The 24,604-nt window shown below is 34.8% G+C and overlaps 2 protein-coding genes across 2 annotated transcripts in view; both read left to right on the plus strand.

The window, feature by feature from the left end:
• The first annotated feature begins 8,203 nt into the window (after positions 1-8,203).
• On the plus strand, positions 8,204-11,738 carry LOC146162762 (cysteine dioxygenase type 1-like). The gene is made up of 5 exons (XM_083384088.1): positions 8,204-8,449; positions 8,727-8,804; positions 9,142-9,296; positions 9,605-9,774; positions 11,294-11,738. Exons 1-5 carry the CDS (start codon positions 8,232-8,234, stop codon positions 11,306-11,308), a joined length of 636 nt encoding a protein of 211 aa, XP_083240214.1. The 5' UTR covers positions 8,204-8,231; the 3' UTR covers positions 11,309-11,738.
• A 1,381-nt stretch (positions 11,739-13,119) lies between these two features.
• Positions 13,120-24,604, plus strand: part of LOC146162763 (transformation/transcription domain-associated protein-like) — a 91,213-nt gene continuing 79,728 nt past the window's right edge. The window contains 16 exon segments of the mRNA XM_083384260.1: positions 13,120-13,204; positions 14,241-14,290; positions 14,952-15,062; positions 15,643-15,747; positions 16,079-16,162; positions 16,963-17,019; positions 17,397-17,528; positions 18,058-18,132; positions 18,654-18,839; positions 19,422-19,560; positions 20,066-20,211; positions 20,709-20,846; positions 21,544-21,772; positions 22,483-22,506; positions 23,141-23,385; positions 24,315-24,509. Coding sequence (XP_083240386.1) covers positions 13,120-13,204; positions 14,241-14,290; positions 14,952-15,062; positions 15,643-15,747; positions 16,079-16,162; positions 16,963-17,019; positions 17,397-17,528; positions 18,058-18,132; positions 18,654-18,839; positions 19,422-19,560; positions 20,066-20,211; positions 20,709-20,846; positions 21,544-21,772; positions 22,483-22,506; positions 23,141-23,385; positions 24,315-24,509 — 2,001 coding nt within the window.

Genomic DNA, 24,604 nt, shown 5'->3' on the forward strand with positions numbered 1-24,604 from the left:
AATAGTATTTTGTGCCTGTTTTAATCCATATTTTCTCTTATTAGAAGTTAAACGCTCTAAATGTGTTTAAAACTAACCCACAGCTACATTTCTGACCCCTAGAGGGTGAATTTTGTGAGTGAAATTAAATGCCAACTTTTGAGATACTTTGTGGAACTCGGAGCAAAATAACATGCTACTTTAATTCTTATTAAACTTTCATGATTGTCGTATTTTACATTATACCTTCATTTTCAGTAAATGTTAAGCGAAAATTGAAAAATTGCTTCCCCCAAAAAATATAAGAACTTCTATAAAGATACTACGGTGTCATAAACTAATAAATTTAGTGCCTTTCTGTATTATTTTCTTCGTGCTATTGTATAGTGCTTGGTTAGAGCGCACAGTTTACGATTTAGGTGGCGTTACAAATGTGAGCTTTAAGAGAAAAGAAACTCTTTATCGTTGTGTCAAGTGTTGCTGTACACGTTTTGCGCGTTGGTTTTCCTATTACAAGCTGAGAAAATCGAAGCTGCTTGCTGATTTTTGCGGCTTAGATAAACGAAAGGAACAATGATTTATTCCATCTCAACATAGACTATATTATTGCATCAAACTCATTTCCTTTGGTTTCATCCAATAAAAATAAATTATTTCATCATAGGCAGTTTTGGCGGCATTTAAGTCAAGTTTAGTTGATTACAGAACAACATTGAAGATGGCTATTTGAGTAAATAGGTCAACGACATCCAACCAATTTAAAATGTTTCGTAAGAATTAACTATTTCATGAGTTTTCCGTGTCTTGGAGCGTGAGGTGTTCATAAAACTGATTTTGTCTCATTAAAACGTCATGGTATTACGTGTATCCCGACCGAACATTGTTCAGTCTATTAATCCCTTAACTTTTTATCGGCGTACCACCTATATCATTAAATTTATAAAAAATAAACAGATTATAGCGCGAAAAATGCCACAAAAAAGAGTATAGGCCCAAATGCTGACAATCGCAACCCTGTCTCAAAATACTGACTTCAGGAAACAATTTATAAACCAGACCAGGACAACGTACGGCCTCGCAGGCCAAGTCTGGCCTGCCATGTAATTTAATCCAGGCCGCGGCTCATTTTACATAATCCTTTATTTTATCCTTACTTTATATTAGCTCTAAACATTTAATTAAGCTCATTTATGTTCTGTAGTATTGCTTCTGCAATCTTACAAAACCTTCTCGTATTAAAGGCTGGACCCTTTTTATCTTTTATTTAGGAAGCACATGCGCATGCAGGGCGCATTTTTATCGGTAAAATAAATTTAATTAGGATTTTTCCGCTGGTAAGCGCAAATAAAGCAACTCAGGCAACGACTTTAATAGGTTTGGTAACATATTTTTCTTCATATATTTTTTTCTTACGCAAGTACTCCGCGAGGGACTCGTCAAGGCCTTGATTAAAATAAATATGTATCAGTAGAGCTTATTTTAAGTATTACACTATACTTTAAATGTATTTCTTATCTCCTTTTTTGACACGACCCTTCAAGAAATTTTCTGTATTTTTCTCATGCGGCCCCCTGTCCGAAATAGTTGCCCGACCCTGCTCAAACACATAGACCTTCAGGATCGAAAATGCCAAAGGCGGAAGTTTGTTTTTTTGACTTGATCTGACATGGATTCTCTTTAATGCGGTCGGTACATGATGTGAAAATATTATTACAGCAACGCAATGTTTGCTTTTCAATTAAACCACGTCTGTGCTCTACTCTACACAACCCGGCGTAAAATTGTGTTTGATTTACTGGAGTCTAAGGGGGTCGTCAAACTAAGGCCAGCGGCATATTTCCTGAACAAAGCTTAAATATTGTTTATAATAGTTTCTAAATGGAAAACATAATGTTTGCCGGAGGAAGTATTGTTAACCGAAAGAAAATTTTTATAAAGCTTGCTAAGTGAGTTGGTAAATAATAATTTTTGTTTTTCTTCGTATAGTTATAATCTCAGTGTTGTAAACAAGTCAATTCAAATGACTTTCATATCCAAGTCATTTATAAAATACCTTAAATACAAGTCAAGTCATATGTAAAAAACTAAGTCCAAGTCAAGTCATATGTAAAAAACTTAAGTCCAAGTCAAGTCATATGTAAAAAACTTAAATATAAGTCAAGTCATATGTAAAAAACTTAAGTCCAAGTCAAGTCATTTGTAAAGTAAAGTAACTTAAGTCCAAGTCAAGTCATTTGAAAAGTAACTTAAGTCCAAGTCATGTGTTTTTTCAATAAATAGCAAGTCAAGTCCCAAGTTCTTTTCATAAAAAATAAAACGTTTTTTTATGACATATTTAGTCCTTTACACTTATTCGACCTTAATAAAAAACGTGTAGTGGCCCCTGCTCTTAATCGAACGAGTATTTATCAAAACATTTCAACAGTATTTCATCTTATTTAAGAGAATACCCTGTTATTTCTCGTTGTTTCTAAATTTAGCGAAAATATCCACAAAACCTATTAATTATTACCCGAAAAAATATGCGCTATTTTAGCAAAGTTAGGAGCTTTTCTTGGACCAACTTTTTTTATCAAGGCTTATTTTTTTTGGAGGGGTACATCATGGTTTGCAAAAAGTGCTATTTATTCGCCTGACTTTGGTTCCTAACAGTGTTCATAAAGATTTGTGTGACACACACATTAGGATTTGGTAACTGAGAATAAAACGATCAGTTAACAATTCTTTCTGTAGCAAACTTTGTGCTATTCTTTTGGAAACCACTCACAACACAACTTCTGGGAAATATGCAAATTGCAAACTTGCTTCGTGATAGTAATTATGTCAAATACCAAGTAAGTACGTGAGATTATAACGCACTGCTTTAAACGTGACTTGGAAGGGAAACGGCATTTATGGCCCCAACTGAGGTTTATTAAAGTACACGTCTGCTATTTCGTCTAATGCAGTGATTTTCCAGTGTTTCTTGAAATGTCATCAGGTGTTCCACAATATATTTATTAATTTAACTTATGTGATAACACAACGGGTTTAGCCTAGGTATTTTCTGTTTTATGAAAGTAGTTTTTATCACAGATTGGGTATATCACCGTGATTTGCTTTGTTTACTGTAAAAACAGGATTTGCGTGTGCCTGCCAAGTCCAGACATCGCCTTTAGAAAAGCTAAAAGAGAATAAATTGTTGTTCTGATGTTTGTTTTAAGGCTTTATAATAACTGTCGTTTGGTGTTTTACAAAAAAATGTTTTAATGAATAACGTATTCTGTGGCTCAATACAGGTTGAACCATTGGTTTAACCAACCTTGTGCAAAAAGAAATGCTCAAAAACGTCAACTACTTGGTGTGAAAACATGGTAGTGCTGCCAAATTTGTTGGTTATATTTATTTGGTTCTAAATATGTTCCAACTGTCAGTGGTTAATCTTTTATCCATGTTTAGCAAAACTGATGATGCCGTTTTTGGCGAAACTTTAATATTCCGTATTTCAATAGTTGTTTTACATCTTTTCAAACCTTCGTGGTTCTTTCGGAAATAACTTTCTTGTTCTTTTCGGAAAGAGTGTTTTCATGTTTGACTTCACGCTTTAACTACTTTTCAATTTATTCTTGTTCTTTTCAAACTTTATTATAGCCGCCCAAGGAAAATATTCTTAAAAATAAAAGTATAAGAGTTTTATTTCTTTCAATGCTTGGTGAACGAATTTGTTATCAAATTTAGCGTATTTGTTTAGTTTTTGACTGGCTTAGGAAGAATGTGATGTTAGTTCCTCTAGATAATTTAAGTCAAACTGTTTTTTTTTATACAGTGAGAATAACGTCGAACAATTATAAACAGGATTATTTTAGGCTTTTCAAAGGGCCGTATTTATTGTTCTAATTTAACAACTAAAACACTAGTCCGTTTGGTGATTATAGATTGGCTGCTGTACATTTATATTAACACACCAAGGCCCTTGAAATATTTTGTGCCTCGATTTAAGTTATGATATTTGTTCAGCACTCCGTCCCTCGAAAAAAGTATGAAGTTATATTTAGCCGTGTATAGCGGCGATTGTGGTGAAATAACTTTCCTAACTCCGCCAGAGAACAAGGAAATACAATCTAACCCTTTGTATCCTGGTGTCAAATTTACGACCAGGGCTCGGAATCGTTAAAAGCAATGTACATAGAGTTGCCAGACAACACAAGGGCGACTCTAAATCACTACACAAGCCTGTAGTTTGCTTTAGCTGTTGTTGCTGCCTTTAAACAACGACTTATCACCTTGGATTTAGGGTAATTCGCTGACGTTGGCATGATTCGCGAAAATTGCGCAAATAAAACGGCGGATTTGTGGGCGTTTCCCTTTTGCGAGGCGCTGATTGGCTGATCACCGACATATGGCGATCCGATTTCAAACAGGAAAGTAGAACTTAAAGCGGTGGTGCTCAACCTTGTATGACTTGTGGCACCCCTCGGAATTTATAAGTAGATTACGACACCCCTAAAAGATTTTTTCGTAGATAATTCACTAGAATGTCACAATAAACTGAACTGAAACAACACACATCAACTCTACACAACGTAGGAAGTTATATTTGTATTTATTTCACTCTATCTTACACAAAAAGTTGTAAGAGTTTAGCGAAAATCAGATTCTCAAAGATTTTCAAATATCTCTCGGCACCTTTGAGTATTAGAAATGGCACCCCAGGATGCCGCGGCACCCCGGCTGAGAACCACTGACATAAAGCCTAGAGCAGTGGTTTCCGACCACCATTAGCTTGCGGCAACCTACAAAAATTATAAAAAGTTCGCGGCACTTGGAGTTTTGCTGAGTGATCAACTGTAACGTCGCAATAAACGAGATTGAAACAGTACACATAAACTGTTCAGAAGGTTGAAAAAACCTTTTTGGTTTCACTCTAATCGTACCCAAAAAGTAAGCTTACTTACTACTGGCATAGAACAAGACTTGGAATCAAAAAGAATTGGGAATATCTCTCTTGGCACCCATGAGAGTTTAACATAGCAACCCCATGCAGGGTTGAGAACCACTGCTTGGACTAGAGATACCGTGGCTTGGCAAAGATTTGTAATCTTCACTGAGGTTGCCACTGCTTTTTGTTTCTGTTTGGCAACTTAGACTTAGAGAAAACGACATGGTTTTGTTTTTTGCCAAATTTTTGTTTAATTTTTTCACACACTAATTAGTAGTACGTCGAAAATACCCTCTTCGTAACCTTTAGTGTTTTTAACAGAATTTACTAGGAAATCAAATTCGAACTTCCATTTCAATTTGAATTACCAGCAGAGAAATGTGCTGCTGTTAAACAACCTCAGATAACGTTTGCGGAAAAACGGCTATAGCATATGAATAGCCCGGTTTGGACGTCCATATGTTGTGACATGTACCATTGAGCTAACAGCTAACGCGAACTGTGGGTAGTTTGCTTAAATCAGTTTACCAAGCTCGGCTCTATAGATTCAGTGCGTTACTACAAAGCCTCCGAAACTTATAGGACTATAGTAGTATTACTAGCTGTTTTACTGCAAACAGTAACTGAGGTTGTTTAACCACAGCACTTTTTACTGCTGGTAATTCGAATCGTAGTGAAACCTCAGATTTGTTTCTACCAGTAAAAGCTGTTAAAGTCTTATAAAACACCGAAATAGTGCGATTACTGGACGCGATATTTCCTGCGATAAGTTCACGCGTTTCTCAGTACAGAACAAAAAATCCTCAGGTTAACAACAACGTGGAATTTTCTAAAAGGTAGTCAGAAGTCTATAGTGTATTTTTGTACAGTTTTAGTTTTCGCAATACCTAGTAAATAGGCGCTCAGTGCCTATCTCGAACTAGCAAAAACAAAATTTACTTTGCAAAGAGGCGCTAGGTAATTTTATATTTTCACTAGAATGTCACAATAAATCTGGAACAACACACCTCAAATCTACACACGTAGGAATTGGATTTATTCCACTATAATCTTACACAAAAAGTTGTAAGAGTTGAGCAAAAATCAGATTCTTTAAGATTGCCAATTATGTCGCGGCACCCTTGAGGATTAGAAGAAACACACTATAGGGTTCCGCGGCACCCCGGTTGAGAACCACTGAGCTAGGGGAACACCGTTTCTGTGCGCCCGCAATACTTAAACACGCAGTCGAAAGTCGTTCGATGATTGTGTCCGGTAACACGGCGCCGATGAGAAGCACATCGATTTAGATTCAGCGTCACATCGTTATTACGTCACAATGCAGTAACGCGACGTGCATTGTGTGGCGCGCGCGCCTCGCGATGTGATTGTGCAATCGCGTCGCGATGTTCTTCTTTATTTTCTCTCAGCGCTGAGATGAAACGTGCATTTAACTAAGGAGGCCTCCTGCTGATTGCTGCGTTTTTGAGGTTTAAGTTCGAAATGCAGGTTCAACCTTACGTAAGGTTTGGCTGAGTATAAAGTCTGTTTTTTTTTGTTTTTTTTTTTTTTAGCTGTAGCGTTTGGCGCTGTTGTAATGACCAAAAGTCAATGGCCTTATGTGCACTTCAGTCGCTGTTCTCAAATGACTTACGTCTTTAGAGCAAAATGACTTGTCTTGAAATGCAGTGTTTTCATTAGGCATTTTGGTTTATAAAACTGAGGTATTTATTTCAATTGAAGCAGTTGATAGGGCAACCTACAGCGGTTTAAATCTGCCCATGTCACCAATTTGTTTCGATAAACGTAGTAATTAATTACTTTTAGTAAGGTTTTGTATAGATTTGTTAATTAAAGTTCCAGGTTTACGTATGCTAGTAAAAGCCGGGTTACAGATACTTATATTATAAAATGTTTTTTTTTTTTCAATTTATTTCCAAAACATTGCTTATACTTTAAATGAGGTTTAAATATAATTGCGTGCATTGCTGTATAAAAAAACGTTCCAGTTTAGTATATCAATATAAAGCCGGATTAAAGCTGCTGATATTATAAAAAGTTTTTATATTTTTTGCAAATGCAGTGCCAATTTATTCCATACTAGTTTTAAGCTAGACTGGCGTCGTTTGTTTTTTAAATTTGCCACCTTTCGTAAAACAAACGAAAGTTGGTTTGATTTTTTGATGTACTAAAATGTTTTCCGTTTTTCGCGAATAAATTTTTTACGATGTGTAATAAAAAAAAACGGTAAAATGAATAATTTCGGAAAATAAAACTAAAAATATATATATATATATATATACAGGGAGAGCAAGAAACGTTCACAAATGAACCCTAGTGCTCCGGATGAAAAAAATATTTCAGTTATTCTCTTTTTTGAAATTCCATCGGCTTTGCGGGAAACGGAGCACAATGCACGGCTTTTCTGAGAAATTTTACGGCCATATTGCCGAAACGTTTGTGAATAACGCAATGTCGATTTTATCGAAAAGTATGACTTCCATATTTTTATTCAAATTGGTGGAATCTACTGTTTGTTAAAGCAATGTCCTTAAATTTAATCGTTTCTCAAATTGCGCAATTGTGCGATGTAAATTTAGCCCGAAATAAAACCGAGAGGGTCGCAGTTGGCCAAGTTTCCTGACTTATTCAAACATAGTTCATCGCAGTTACTACAGTGACGTCACGCTTTGCGACGCGTCGTTTGTGCGCGAACACACGATCGATTGTTGACGCGCACACTATGGCTCACGTCTCTTTATGTAAGGCAGATTAATGCGTTCAAATGCGACGTGGATACAAAATAAACAAATCTGTGACTTTATTGCTTTACAAGCCTAGCAACTGGTTCAAGCAAAACACAAACAACGGGGCTTTATTTATAGTTTGGGAACAAGAATCTCAGCAATACAAAGGCCAAATTAAAAAAAAATCCAAATTACGTTTTTCACCAATACAGAAATTAAAAGAAATGCATGAATTAAACAAAAAAATTCATCGTTTAAGTATTTTCAAGAATTATTTGACAAAAACAGATTTTTAACTTAAGGCAATGTCTTATAACGCACTACAGAAATAGCTGAAACGCGATTTTTCTGTTTTTGGGCCAATGGAAAATGAACACTCTTCACGTCATGTTTCGCTTGACAAAATCCTGATCGTTCGACTTTTTTTCAAGCAGCATAGAAATAAACATTTGGGCTAATAAAAAAATGCCCAGGAAAAGCTTTTCAAATTTTACAGTAACTTTTTATTCTTATAAAAAAGTTGATGTCAATTTTTATTCTCATCTAATACTGATAACTTGACTTTTTTCAGCAAATAATCGACAAATTCAGATTTCAAACTGAACTTAATGTCGACTCACCAACTTATCGCTGGGGAATCCCCCTCATCGTACGCGCCTTGCAAGGTGCCACGCCCCCGCCCTGCCTCCCTCCACCAGCTTATTGTCGGCTTGCACGAGCTGTTCGCAAGCGATGACGTCATTATCGATGACGTGCAACACTTTATGACGTCATACGCGGCAAATGAGGCGGACTGGAAGGAGCTCGCAACGTTTGACACGCACAGGTGATGACACGACTATGGATGGACGTTAGTTACTTTACGTGGATAACGTCTTTGAGTTACACTTTTAATTAAAATTATCCTTCCAAGTTTGGCATCTAGTTAAAAATTCAACCTTTTATATTTTCAAGCAGTTTGATTAAAACGGTAAAACGGACAATTTCAACATTTAAGAATAAAATATATATTCATTGTTAATAAAACGCAACTTGTCCAGTTATCTAGTTACATGTGATAGTTTTTATCCAAGTTTTAGAAATTCTCCCCTGTTTTGTGTTAGATACGCTCGCAACCTGATTGATGAAGGTAACGGTAGATTTAACCTGATCATTCTTTGCTGGGGAGAAGGACATGGGAGGCAAGTGGACTTAGACATTTTTCACACCAAGTAGCTATTGCTTACATGTAACATCGCCCTCTTTCACTGTTAATTATTGTTTCTTTTTGTGCGTCTACCGCTTTTATCTAAACATCAGCATTTATAGATTAAATATCAAAGCTCATGCAGATGTAAGTAGCAGTTTGCAAACGTTTTAAGTAAATCTTAATATAATGGCAGAAGGTTGCAGTAGGACGTAGTAGAGTGAATATTAAAGCTCATACAGAAGTAGGTAGCATTACGTTTCCAATTCTTTATTGATTTTTAACATTCTGAACTTCGTCAACATGTAACATTGATGATTTTTGTTGTTCAGTTCGATCCACGACCACTCAGATTCACACTGCTTCATGAAAATGCTGGACGGGAGTCTAACCGAGACCCAGTATGAGTGGCCCAAGTCCGAAAACGAAGTAATGAAGCCTAAAAAAGTCACACATTTACGTAAAGATGAAGTTGCCTACATAAACGGTATGAGTTATGCTTGGCAAACTACCTTCTTAAAAATACATCGTTTTGTGCAATGCTTGAAGGTTAAGACATTGTAATGGAAAATATAAACTTCCTGTTTATCTATTTTCGCTAGCTTTTTCATTAACCCGTAAGTCATTTAAAAAAGAAAAATATCTCTTGGTGATTATCCCGCTTGTATGTGCCACTTCACTTTTGCAAGTCAGTGGGTCCCTGAGCATATCCATTGTGGATTTCCCTCAAACTACAAACGGTAACATTTGAGGACGCCAAGTAGGTTTTTAACCCCCTGGTTTGCTTGGACTCAGATTCGATCGGTCTCCATCGCGTTGAGAATAAATCTCACACTGAGAAGGCGGTCAGTCTCCACCTCTACTCGCCTCCCTACCAAATGTGCCAAAGCTTTGACGAGCGAAGCGGGCACAAGGTCAAGTGCAACGTCACCTTTCACACAAAGTTCGGACAGAAATGCAACTATGTAAGCAACATTTATTAAACATCGGAAATTTGTTTGAATAATTAGTAAACGCAACTTTGTGAAAAATACTTAATACAGTTACTAAAACTTCTACTGAAAATTTTGTCAAAATTTTAAGATTCACTTTAATAAGTTACATTTTTATGAAATACAGTTTACAGCGTATCACACGCAGCATAGCTTTCTTATGTATGTTTCGATAACTTAGCAAAAGACGAATGTGTTCAGGATTTGCTTCTAGTGTGTTGGGGATTAGCTGGCCTTACTGAGTTGGCCAGACAATGCAGATAAAAGTCTAGAGCAGTGCTCTTCAACCTTTTTTGGTTTGGTGAACCCTTAAAGTTGTTGTGACAAACTCCTGCACCCTGTTCACTTAAAGGGTAAACTGAGGTGAAAAGCGATCTGAAAAATCATTATGCTTACAACAATATTATTATGTTAATTAAACCGGGTGGAGCTGCCAAAGTTTTATACACTGTCGATGAGATTCGATTATGGCTGCAGGCTGCTTACGAATACTATTGCATGTCATAAAACAGCATGGAGTGTTAAAAATTAATATTTCATTAAAAGTTTCTGATGCACCCTTGTATACCCTTTCGTACTGGCGCACCCCATGCATATTTTGATGCACCTAGGGTGCACCGTGCACACCTGTTAAAGAGCACTGGTCTAGAGGACCAACTACCCGCGGTTTACGAATTATTGGTTTTCAGGCGACCAACTTGTTATTCTAAAAAGGGTATTGTTAATTTTATTTTTATTTCATGATTTGTTTTCTAATTCCATCGCTTTGTTAGCCGGGTAAATAGCTTGAAATGCATCTTATTGCTATTTACCCAGCTCGATCAAGTACGCATACACCCATTAGTCATAATTTAACGATTTGCATAGCCTACACTTCGGGTAAACAGTAACTTTCGAAAACATATATAGGCTATTTTCAAGTGGTAAACCCTTATCATTCATCCGGGCTGTTTTCATTAAATAAATTAGTAACAAGTATATGTTTATCCTCACTAAGTAGTTTTGTATTTCCAGTGTTGTAAACGAGTCATTTTGAAATGACTTGAGTCCCAGTCAAGTCATTTGAAAAATAACTTAAATCCAAGTCAAGTCTTTTGCAAAAATAACAAGTCAAGTCCCAGTCCAAGTCATCGGTTGCCTAAGTCAAGTCCCAGTCAAGTCATTATGAGAGCAAGTCAATTTTAGGTTTTGTCATTGACATAAAACTAAACTGTTAAAATTGGTAAATTCGTCCGATGATAAGTAACAATTTAAAAAACAAATTTAATCTGAAAAACTTTAGATAAAATTTAATGAAAAACACTTTATTTAATCCCAAGGTATTTGACAAAATGACTTAAGTCCAAGTTAACTCATTTGTCCAAAATACTTAAGTTAAGTCAAGTCATTTTGGTCAAAGTACTTAAGCCAAGTCAAGTCATTTGAAAATAGTGACTTAAGTGCACTTAAGTCAAGTTAATGGTCATTACAACACTGTGTATTTATTTCACAGCGCGCCTGTTCCTGAAAGCGGCAATCTTCATGGCGAATTCGAAGCTCTAAGTACAATCAGCAGAGGATAGAAGTCACGTTTTCACAGCAACAGTAGCAACAACTTGTTTTGCTTTATTTTGTAATTATGCAACAAGTTGTTTTGGTTTTTATGTTTCTCTTTTTTTTCACGACAATACTTATCTTTGAGATCGCATTGTGCAATCCTGTAACATTTTTTTATATTTATTGCTTTTATGTACAGCTTAAGTGTAGGCCTACTAGCTATTTGTATAAGCATGTATCTTTCTACAGGTGAGAAATGACCACCGTGCTATCTGAACTCCACTAAATCGAAACTAAACAAACTGTCATAGCATTTCAAAGTGCATACTGTCAGGTCGCTTATAGATTTATTGTACATTCACATAATTTAGCATATTTCGCTTTCAATAAAAGAGCTTACAGCGCAGTAAAAACGGGTCTCGCAAGTAAGGCATGCATCAGTTGACTGTAGTGTTTAATCCAACAGCAGCGTGACACTATATAGCACAAGAGCGACTGCGATGGAGATTAGCTGAGTCGAATGTCGGCTAGATTTGCCAGAACGGCCACGAAAGGAAATGAGTATCTAGGTGAAATATTTAACACTTTACCAGGCGAACACGCTATAATTACAAGCACAAACAGACATGCGTCGTTTCTCTACAAGCATGATGATGTGTGCGGCTGATTTAAAAAAATAAAGTTTATGTTTTAAAGATTAAGTATAAAGTCGTATATCTACATTTGGTGTCAAACAAAATGTCGTAAACAAACAAAATAAAATGTGTTTTTGCTTTTACTTTTTACCAAAAAAATGCTTTTCTCGTTTGATATTTTACACAGTGCTTAGCATTGCTTGAATTGTAAACCGCTCACATGATTAATGAATAACGGTTTGCCCCCCCCCCCCCCCCCTCCCCCATTCCAGTCTATCCCTTAGGCCTATAACTAACTCCCCAGTCTGACTGTAACAAGCAAAACAACTTAAGTAGGCTGTAAGCCAATCAATGGCGTTTCCTAATTGTGCGTTTGCCAACAACAATGTGTTTATCAAATGTTTGTTAGGCACAATAGTATTATTAAAAAAAAAAATTTGTATAATTGAGCAGTAAGTTTCCATTTTTTTGTTAATGTGTGTGATGTGTTGCTACGCGCTAAAAAAATGACAAAAATATGTTCTGATCGTTGTGAAATAAATTTTTTAGGGCGATAAGTGTTTATTTACAAATAACAGCTTTAAAATAAGTATAATTGTGGTATAAATGGCTTTAAAATTTATTAATACATTTTTCTAGCTGTTTTAGTGTTTTAAGCAACTCATAAGGAAGGTTATTACTATTAATTGTGAATAAAATTAAATATTCTAAGTCTAAACGTAGGGCGATTACTTTCCATGTGGTAATGCGGCGTTCTGATTGGTCAATAATTTTGGTGTGCGAAAATCTGATTGTTGTAGAATGAAGAAAGATTCTGCGACAAAGTTTAGCGAATATTTTAACGAATTTTTACCAAATATAGTAGCTGTTTGTTTATATTTTTGTCCCAAGTATAACTAATAAGCAGTAATCAAAAATGCATGTCACTTATAAACGAGTTATCATATTTCATAAAGTTTGGATTTTATGTAAATTTCTTTTTTTTGGCATAATTCTATCTAAGTAGAAATTGTACCTTTTAGCATTTCTTAATACAAGTATTTACCGTTGAACTTTGTATGTTTTAATTTAGCCTGTTTCTCAGTTAAAATTTACCATAAAATGCTTTAGTTGTTGCTACTACGTTTGAGGTGTTTAGGGCAGAACAATGTTGCAAACACCAATCGGAGATCTTACTCATGATATTGTGAAATATCAATCATACCTGGATCTTTTGAACAGCCCAACACGTTGTAAGAAACAAAAACACATTTTACTTTATATTTATTAAAACAGCTTATAAAATAAACCCGATTTTGACCTTGTAAACAAAATTGTTAGAATTTAGATTTTAGTGGATTTATCAGCGCTGGCCTTGAATCCTACCACACTTATTAAATCAACGCACAATATTTGGGTTAGGGTGCAAGTTAGTGTTTGAGTGAGAGTGGGTCAATTATTGTTATATTAATTATTTAATAATAATACCTTAGACACCCTAACCCAAAACGCTAACCCGCACCCTAACCCAAATAATGTGCGTTGTGGTAGGATTCTAGACCAGCGCCGATTTTATTCCCAGCTTTAATATAAATCTTTAAAAGCTGCATGATTATTCAATACACTATCGTTAATCTGGTTGTTTGTTAATCTTTTTGTAAAAAAACTATTCTAGTTGATATATATAATAGGGTTCCTCTTTTTCCCGGATTTTTTCACTCCCGGGAAACGGGATTGAAAAATAAAAATTCCCGGGAATCTTGATGTAATTTTTGTGTCCTAATTACGTTGATGTGATGTTTAAAATTACTTTATATTAGCTCTAAACATCTAATTAAGCTCATTTATGTTCTGTAGTATTGATTCTGCAAGACCTTCTCGTATTAAAGGCTGGACCCTTATTTGCTTTTATTTACAAAACACGCGCATGCAGGGCGCATTTTTATCGGTAAAATAAATTTAATTAGGATTTTTCCGCTGGTAAGCGGCTAAGCGCAAATAAAGCAACTCAGGCAACGATTTTAATAGGTTTTGTAATATTTTTTTTCTTTATATTAGTCAAAAATGACATTTTTTTGAATTTTGCTTTGTTGCTGAATAGCCGGGATTGTGAAAAAAAATTCCCGGGATTCGGGATCGTTATTTCGCGGGAAATCCCGGGAATTTCCCGTTGAAGCATTCCCGGAGAGGAACCCTAATATATAACCTTTCTATTGTAAATAATTTAATGTCTATTGTACATTTTCATATAACTTATTTTCTTTTTTAACTATTCATTGAACATTTTAGCTGATGACAACAAATTAAAAGCAGCTCAGGAGATCAGTGAGCATTTTGAGGTACAGTCTTAAAACGGGTTTACTATGCATTGGTACATCTTGCCAATACATATTTATTACCTTAACATTATTGATCGTTTTCATTCTAAAGACATCAAACTAGAAAAAAAACGTGTTTTGTTCTCCAAGTTAACTTCTAAAGCCAAAACAGCCGCTTTCTGGATTAAACTAATATCCCAAGACAATTATCGTTGCTTAACCGTATTTTTAAATGTGCCACATTCGCAACCGAACTAAAAATACCATTTTTCCGTGTTAACCGATCAAAGGGGGCAAAAAAGTGACAACATAATCTTACTGATTGTTAATATATCTGAATATTACAATATATATATTATATATATATATAAAATTAATTATAATTTTTTTTGATTAAAAAAATATATTTGTGTAATTATACTTGTAACACAACCCATGCCTGTACTAATATTTAGGTGTGTTTAAATTAGTGGTTATTGTACTGTGTGCATTCTGATGTGTCTTAAGAGATAATCAAGTGTGCCACAAAACTTTAAATAAATTTGAAAAATGTTCAACTCATACTCGAAACATGCATGTGATGTGCCATCAATTTTGTTTTCCACCTTAAGTGACAAAATTTTAGATTCAGTAGTTATATTAGAGATTGTGTTCCTTCATATAATATTGATTTATTTTACAGGACATTGCTCAGTCCCCGAAATACCCTGAATTCCTCAATGTATTTGTTCCATGTTTCATCAAGTTGCTTCAAGAAGGAGAACCTCAGTTTATTTCTGAAAACCCTTCACAGGTTTCTTGTGTTTTAAAGTAGCTACTTTGTTGCCCGGGGTTGTACTATAACTGGATGTAAATATTTAATTCCGCAGAATAACTGTTGCTCTCCAGAATAAAATTATTCTTAGATTTTTGTGCTTAAAGTTAGCAACCCTCAACTAAATCCACCTCTTTTGTTTGTAGAAATTAATTTCAAACAAAAATGTTAGCAAATCACAGTCTCCCGTGGAGATCAGTTATTACACATTACAAAATATATTACCAACAAAACGGCAGTTTGTAACAACAACAAAAATATTTTTAAAGTGACAGCCTTTTAACTTAATACATGTGTAAACTTAAAAAATATTTGTTTAACCAAATATATGTGATAATACCTTTAGTTGTTTTGTTTTGTGAGTAAAATGCTGGTATTCTTAAATTTTTAGAATGTACAAATTTACCTATGATAAGTAACTGAAACATTAATACAGATGTGTGTACATTTGTGCTTGGCATATTTCCAGTCATATTTTAGGTTGTGAGCAAAATATATTAGTTTAAGTTATCATGGGAATATGAACATATGTGTGCTATCTGTTCATTTTGATTTGCAGCAACTAAGGAAGCTAGTTCTCGACGTCTTGCATCGAATCCCGACAAACGACCATCTCCGAGGTCAAGTGAAAAGCATCCTTAACCTCTGCTTTCGGTTGCTCGAGGTTTGTTACCTATTGTTGTGTTACAAAGGCAAGATAGATGCCATTGGTTTATAAACTGGGTAAACATGAAGTTTGCAGATATTTATGGTTAATTTTCTTCATAACCACTCCTATTCTAAATTAGTAATCTGGTAGATAATCTCCAAGTTAACCTGTTTATTATTGTTTGTAATATATTACTTATTTTTGGCTTTACTGGACCAAATCTTTTCATTAAAAAAATGTTATTTATAAATTATTTTATTTTCAAATGATTTTAGTTTTTACAAGACTTTTTTTAAACTGAAATGATCTTAAAATGATATTAAAAAACACATTTTTTCACTTTCAGGTCGATAATGAAGAAAATGTTCAGGTCTGTATCAAAATTATCATTGATCTTCACAAGCAATTCAGACCACAAATGGCTCCAGAGGTATGCAATATTAACTAAACCTATTTTTAAATATTATACCAGGGGTGGCCAACCAATCAGTTACCAATAGCTCATTTGTTACTCGGTTAACTGCAAAGAGCAAAACCTTACACATGGAACAAAAATAAAAGCTTATTACCCTATTTCTCACACACTCCCACAAAGCGATCGCACTTAGCTAAAAAAAAGTGTCTTTATTTCATTAAATAGACAAAATTTTAATTTAAAAGAATACGCAACGCATTGAAATAAAAAAATTAAAATAATGTCATTTAGCAATGTTATTTGGGCATATTTTTTGAGTTTTTCTTGTTTCAAAAGTGTTAAATACAAACGCCTTAAGGCAAACAGTCGGAACCAGCAATAATCCGTAACTTAACCAAACGAAATCGAAACATTTTAACAAATCATAAGTGTAACATGAACTTAAGAGCCGCATAAAACTGGGTGAAGAGCTGCATGCGTCTCACTAGCAGCGTGTTGGCCACCCCGGGAAAACCTACGTTTGTATTTGCTACTACTTATTTTGTTTATATTTAAATGATGTCATTTTGTGTGGGTATTTCTTTTTCAAGATAGTATATGAAACGGTTGGTATTCTGCTTTCAAAAGAATCATGTTTCCATTATATACTTTTTGCTGTCATAAACCTCTTTACTATATTCAATAATTTTTTTTTGACAATTACTTTTGACATTTTTATATTACTTCATTAAGTGTGGTCCTGTAAAAATTAAGGTTTTTATATGGTCAGGATTGCCTAAAAAAAATTAAAAATTTTAAACTAATATTTTTTATAGATTCAACATTTCCTTAACTTGGTGAAAAGGATTTATGCAGAACTTCCTCAGAATATGGTAAGTTTTACTTTTCCTTAGGTTACAGCTTTTTCAAATTGCGGAACTTTTTTTTAAATTTAAACCTGTTTTTGGAATAGGTTTAGGTTTTAATACCACCTTTACATAAAATGCTTATCAATTTTAATTTTTTAAATTAGAATTATACCACTTGGTCCAAATTAGGTAATTTACGAACTAAACCATTACCAAATTATTTAATGTGTTTACTTTTTTGGATGATTCCTAATTTTACCCTGCAACAGTTTAGTGTTTACTACAACTCCATAAACAGTTCACACTTTTAATTCAAAGCAAAAAAGTAATTTGAATGTTTGTACTGAAGGTCTGCTATGAAAAAAGTACTGCTAAACATTTGCGTTTATTTGTTTTTCAAGATCTGGTTGTTTGAGAGTCCTGCTATAAATGATGGAGGTCTTCCAGACCCACAAAGAATTGGGACGATTACGCAGATCACTTACAGAGCAAACATACACGGAAACCCAAGTCCGGGCGGTAAAACTGTCACTGTAAGTTGTTCTTTACTTCTACACAGCTGGATCTTAAGTTTGAGTATTTTTTTTTACTTTGTCATCGCTGGTATTTGAGAAATACATCATTGAGAAGATATTGAAGATGAATAAAATAATATGCAAAACGTTATTATGCTACCTACTTTGGTATGGGCTTCGATATATTCATCATACGTCTAACATCGCTGTGACGGCAGAAAACTCTAGCAAAACTAGCAATTCAGGAAACATCACTGTGGTTTTACTATTTTACAATGTTTTGCCCTAAAACGTCTAAAGACTATGTGGAGATATGAGTTTAAATCTTTACAAGTTAGTTTTCTAGCCCCAAATTCCTTGCTTCCAAAAAATTGTCTAACGAATGATGTCAGTGCTAGAAACCGAAGTTTTAATTATTTAAGCCATTATTGTCAGGCAGTGCGACTTTTCTTGTGGCTGTTCCCAGATTTAAATATACACCTGCTAATTTCAAGATTTTCAAATGACTGTATTTAAGAAAAACTTTTATGTTATTTATATTTTGCAGACTGTCATTCCAAGAGCCTTAAATTCCATGAAGGTCTTGCAAGAAATTCCCATCACTGTTGTACTTATGTATCAGGTATTTTATTTCTTTTAAGCCCTTTAAATTAGTCACATTCAATTTTATTTTTTTGTGAAAAATGTAACTTCATAATACCTTTTAAACTTACCTAAGGCTAGTTTTTCTGGCTTTATAAGCTTTTACCTAGAAAGTTGGAATGCTGATTGATTTCAGTAAGCCAATTCTATATGCTCCTAAATTCCCTTATTTCCATTGGTTTTATTTTCAATTTATAAACAAATGAAATTTCTTATTGTAATGAAAGATATTGATATTATCCTCAAGAATAATCTAAATATTATTTTTCGAAAAAAATACAAATGTAAGTTTAGTGAATAATAGTTTCTAATTATTCACATTCAAAATTTAGTTATTCATTAGTCATATTCAAAATTTAGTTTTTTTTTTTTCAGAAAAAGCGGTTGTTGAGTTATCTGCAGAAGCCAGTGTTGACAGTTTTATATCCCTGTTTTTTCAACATACTGTAAATTCGACGGCAATTTATGATAAATTAAGTGAGATATTTTGTAATATCGCAGTTGTACAAGCAAGCAACGCAGAACGTGGTTGCCGAGTTTATTCCTCTCATCATGAAAACCCTTCTGCTCCAACCTTCTGCTGCTGCTCGAGCAAAACCAAACTTTAACGCCGAACTATTCGTCGATTTCACAGCAGCACAAGTCAAGACTCTGTCGTTTGTGGCCTTCTTTGTTCGACTTTACCACGTAAGTTGGCGGTAGTTTGTTTAAGTTTGTGGTTCGCCATGTAGAAGCTGATCAATTGTTTTTCTCTCTTAAAATACACTACCTTTGTTATTTACCTATTTAGAATTAGACAAATACGGCCAGTTGCAAAGATTTTATTTTACTGTAATTAATATAAAGCTAGAGCGCCAGTTTGACTATTTGTTTTGTGAGTATTTGCTAAACTTGAGGCTACCCTGAAGAACTACAATTTTCTTTACGAACAGTGTTATATTCTAGTTGTATTAAAACCCTAACCTGGAGTTTCTACCATAAAAAATTATAGATAGATAACTTTTAGTGTTCCGAAAATGCTTAACAAAACACTAGTTATTCCCTAGTAACCTTTTCTTGAAGTTACACACCTGTAGATGTATATAGAATGAAATGGGTTTAAAGGAAATTAACCAAGCCTTTACTGTGTGTTATTAATTATAAATCATCCATAAAAAACTCTTTAAATAATTACATTTACAGAGTTAAACATGCGGCTCATGAACTACACCCAACACTTACTTTTTAAATGGTGGGACTTTGATCTAATTTGCAAAACTATTTTTATAGGAGAATATCATCCAGTACTCGAACGAGATGGTTCAGGCGATGTTACAACTGCTAACAAACTGCACACCTGAGGTGGCCTCGTTAAGAAAGGAACTTCTTATTGCTGTCAGACACATACTCGCCACCGATTTGAAAACTAGTATGGTTGCTATACTTTACTCTTTGAGACATAATGTCAAAAGTTTAATGAAGACAAATGTCATAGAAAGTTTGGTTTAGTAAAGTTTTCACATCTCTTCTAAAAGGATTTTTTTTCTGTAATTGCCTTATACAAATATGGCTGAAAAATATGTGTATTTTTAAAATATTTCGTGACTTTAATTATTATCGATCTTCAGGATTTCATCTCAGAAATATATTTTGGGAGCATGAATAGTGACAGCTGTATGACTGAATATTTCCAATCTTTACCACGTTTAGTTTTGATGCGTTTTTGAAAAATGTTTTTTTTTTTTTAATATATTTAAAGTTTTTTAAAGTACATTGTCGCTGGGACTTAACTGAATTAGCATTTAAACTACACACCGCCGTTTGCGCATTGGACTTAATTGTTTAATTCAAACACTTGTTCTTTAGCAACTATTACATCACTGTGCTTGTTTACTGACGTCACAATCGCCAACAAACACTAATTGTTTCCCCAGGGTTTGTGCCTCACATGGACCGCCTTTTAAACGAGGACATTCTCATCGGTTCCGGTTGGTCGGCTCGCGAAACCCTCAGGATCCTGGCGTACAGCACACTCGCTGACGTCACTCACCAGGTTAAAGGTCAACTCTCGCTGGCTCAGGTGAAAAATACAATCGGAGCGTGTCTGTATGAATACCAAACTGAAACAAGATCAAAAATGGCGCAAAGACTTTCGTATGTTAGAATTTTTTGCAGGCAATAAGATGTAAATATATTTTTTTAACGTTAGATAAAACTAACCAGTTAAAATGCCAATTCTCGCTAGTCACTTGGAACTAACATGCTTTCATACATATTGCAACAAAAATAAAGCTATGACTATTAGAAAAATGAGTTAGCGAAATGTTTTTTAAAGTAAACTTGCCTGTTTTTTTAAATCCAAAATATTTTTTCAAAATAAATACTGTTTTTCTTGTCCATTTAGGAAACCTATCTGTTAATCTTTACACAAGTTAAAATCATGCGAAAGTATGTTTTTCATGATAATAAGCACTTTTCTAGCTAGTAATTTTTACTCATATATGAGAATTTACTCATATAAGAACCGTTGAACCAGTTGAACGTTGTAGTTTAAAATCTTCATATTCTTTCCCACAGCTTTCTTCAGCAGTCCACTTGTTCGCCAAGAACGTCCACGACGATTCGCTTGCAAGTTCATTTCAAACGATCTCGTGCAAACTCCTGCTCAACTTGGTGGAGGGAATAACCACGAAGAGTGAGGCCGAAAAGTGCCCGGTGAGTGGAAAAAAACGGTTTGGGAACTGTCTGAAGCAGTGGTCCTTTTTTCTTTCGTGGCCCATTTACGTTGCAAAAAAATCCTGTGGCCCAAAAGTTTTAAGCAAAAACAAAATGTAAAATAGGTTTAGAACAAAACACAGCAGAACATATTTCAAAATAGATTATTTATTCAACCGTGCATTAGTGAGATACTTTCGGCTGAACAATAAAATTACATTCCTTTTTTATTCCTTCCAACCCATTATTCATGTAAAATTAAATATAGTGACACAAATGAAACTAAATCTAGCCTTTTTAAATTGGTCTGTTGCCCACCTCAAATGTTCTTATGGCCCACCAGTGAGCCATGGCCCACTGGTTGAGAACTTTTATATAAAAACGAGAAGCTATAGTGCAGTGGTACGAGTCAAAACTTGATTTGAAATTTATTCTACAAAGAAATAATTTTCAACAATGTTTAAAGGCCAGACATGATAAATGTCGAACATCAGCCATTACTCAACAACCTACGCGTTCGGGTAGTATTTCTTAATGGATTTTAAGTTGCAAAGTAGTGTCCCTATTTGGTCAATAAATGGAACCCAGTCGACCTGTTTCCGATCTTAAATCCGTTCCAACTCATGTTTATCTATTATATAAATAATCTGAATTCCGCAAATAACGGCAAAATATATCTCGTTTTTTATTTGCGCAGCAACAAGGTCGTGAGATCCTGATGAAAATGCTTGAAGTATTCGTTCTCAAGTTTCGAACCATCACAAAACACGTGCTTCCAGGACTCTTCGCCAAATGCAAGCAATCCGCCGCTGACACTGGCACCTCTGGCAGTTCAACGAGTGCCAGTGGCAGCTCGTCAGGTTCCACAAGCGCCACTAGTCACTCAGCAGCTGTCACAACAAGCGAAGGCGCCAGTAGCGCTGTAAGTGTATTGGTAAAATTGCTCTTTTTAAGTATTTTGCAACTTTGTATAAATTATAATAACATGATATTTAGAAGTCAAAACAAAAATAGTTTTTCGGGACTAAAATTGTTTCTATAAAGAGCGTTTTTTGTGTTTAAGTTATCACAACGCCATACGCGGTTGTCTGACACTTATTATACCCTTTTAATAAACTTTTCTAGCAATTTATTTTTCTTGATACCTGTGGGTTAAAATTACGCCAAGAAATTCCGATTTTTTTAAAACTATGATAATTATAAAAAACCTAGTTTCACAGAATTCCTAAATCCAATATTTATTTGATAGATGTTTTGCTTCTACTGATATATTGGTATCGGTACATTTTTACCGATATTTTGGTCGATATTTACTATGAAATTGTGATAGAGCTAAAAATTGAACAAAGTCCCTCTTAAAAAGTTTTAGCAGCCTGCAAAGTTGATATGCAAACTAAAAGTTTAATGGATATAACTAGAAAAACTAAAATTTGGCCTTTTAAAGTTTTAAATATATTTTGGGTATATAAAAATTAATATTGGTATCGGTCCTAAAAAGCAAAATCGGTCCATCTCTAATAACTTAGTTTACTTGCCCAGCCCACACCAACCTCCACCAGTCAAGGGGCTTTCCCAACTGCCCCCGCCACCCCATCCACACCGGTGCCCCCTTCTACCCCCGTTCCTGGGGGTAAAGAAGCAGAGAAGGACCCGAAGTCAGGTAAGATTTTTGCAATTTCCTTAAAATTGTTGCAAAATTGAGTTAACGGTTATTTCTTGTCGAAAAAAAGTTGTATCATTAAGAATCATTTTAACAGTTCGAAGCATAATGGTTAGAGGTTGCAGTAAGAATATCAAAGCTCACACCACACATGTTGAAAATAATTTAAAGATGTATTCGGACGTTTCAACTGCTACCTCCTTATGTATGAGCTTTGCTATTCTTACTTCTAATTACAAACCGTTTTTGTATTTTCGCGTTATGCTATGAAGTCACGCTTTACTACTTTTATTAGCAGTACCCTGAGTAAAAAGATATTTGAAACGTTCAATGGGCTAACTACTTCTTCAAAGGCAAATTTATTTTCTAAACACCAATACCAAATACCAAGAAGTAAACGAAAAGTAATAAAAAATACAAAGTACCGCTTTAATGAAAGCTAACTAAATGTATTCTTATCTCTATGGTACAGCAACTGAAATAATCCAGTTCGACTGATTTCGCTAAGCCTTTCCGAAGGCATACTGTATGGTACAGTTTAGATTTACAACAGCATTTTCAAACCAAAACCTTTTGTGACACTGGTCATTATGACTGAACCAAACACTCAGGAACTTGTCAATTGTCTTCCCAGACGATGGTAAGTCACTGGCCAACGTATCAGTATCAGACTGCCGAAACTTGGTGCGTAACCTCGTCTGTGGGGTGAAGACCGTGACCTGGGGCGCGGGGTCCTGCAAGGGGACCAGCATCAAGGATGTGTCGGGAAATACCCAGATTAGCCCCATGGTGTCGTCCAACAAGCAGTTTTTACCTGAGGAGACTGAACTCTTCGTGAAACTTGTCAAGTATGCGCTCAAAGCCCTCGACATTTACCAGGTAAGATAAGTCGTTGTAGCATTTTGTATCCTCATTTTGCCAAAAAAGCAACAAAGGCTAGATTCTAGAACAGCGGTTCTCAATCGGTAGGCCATTGCTCACTAATGGGCCATGGGAACATTTTGAGTGGGCCATAGAGCAATTTTATAAAGCTAGATTTAATAAAGAATTAAATTTGATTTGTGTCCCTACACTTAATTTTACAGAAATAAATTTATCGTTCAGCAGCTAGTATATCGCACGGTTAAAGAAATAATCTGTTTTGAAACATGTTCTGCTGTTTTTTGTTCTAAACCTTTTTCATAGTTGTTTTTTTCATCGACATTTATTAGGCCACAGAATGTTTGTGCAACAAAAATGGGCCACGAAAGAAAAAAGGTTGAGAAGCACTGTTCTAGAACATTGATTTCCAAAGTGGAGCCAAAAAAACTCTTCTGCTGCTAAATAAAAGTTTTTTTTACTTAAACCCAGATATATGAAATAACTTTTAAAGCACTTTCTTACAGAATAAAAAAAATGTTTAAACGGGTGAAATTCTTAGATACATTTGCAAACTTTGGCGGCCCTAATGTTGCCTCATGTCTGACCTAATTACTAAGAACAATTCAGAGTTAATATTTATAGGAATTTAACAAGTAAAACTCAAAAATTTAAAATCTGAATAAAATTAGGTAATCAGATATTTTCTGTAAAGTATTGTATTTTTTTCTTCTGTAGGTTATGTATGTGGCAGGCAAAAGTTGCATATTCATAATTTAAACTCTAACTTTATATATAAGTGATTACCAGGCAGGGAGTCACCTTCGTAGAATACAAAAACAACTGCCCGAAAAAACATTAAGTGAATTTTGCAGAATTCAAACAGTTCCTTGTCATTGTCATTCAGCCTTTGTTTTACAGCTAATACTAAATTACGGATTTTTTTTCAGATAACTTTAAACGCAAACGGCCAAGCGACTGTGCGGGCTGCCAACTGCCCCACCATGCGGATAAAAGAAGAAAAGGAGGTTTTGGAGCACTTCGCTTGCGTGTTCACCATGATGAACCCACAGACGTTCAAGGAAGTCTTCTCTGCAACCATCACATACGTGGTAGATCGGATTTACAAGAACTACACATTACAGGTAAGTTACTGTGCACGCTTTAAAACTACAAGCTCACTATTTAAAAAAAGCGTCCCCTTATCTTTAAATCTAAACACTACAGGCCTTTTTCGCAA

The sequence above is a fragment of the Ascidiella aspersa genome, chromosome 3 (genome assembly GCF_963924565.1).
Source record: "Ascidiella aspersa chromosome 3, kaAscAspe10.2, whole genome shotgun sequence".
Lineage (NCBI taxonomy): Eukaryota > Metazoa > Chordata > Ascidiacea > Phlebobranchia > Ascidiidae > Ascidiella > Ascidiella aspersa.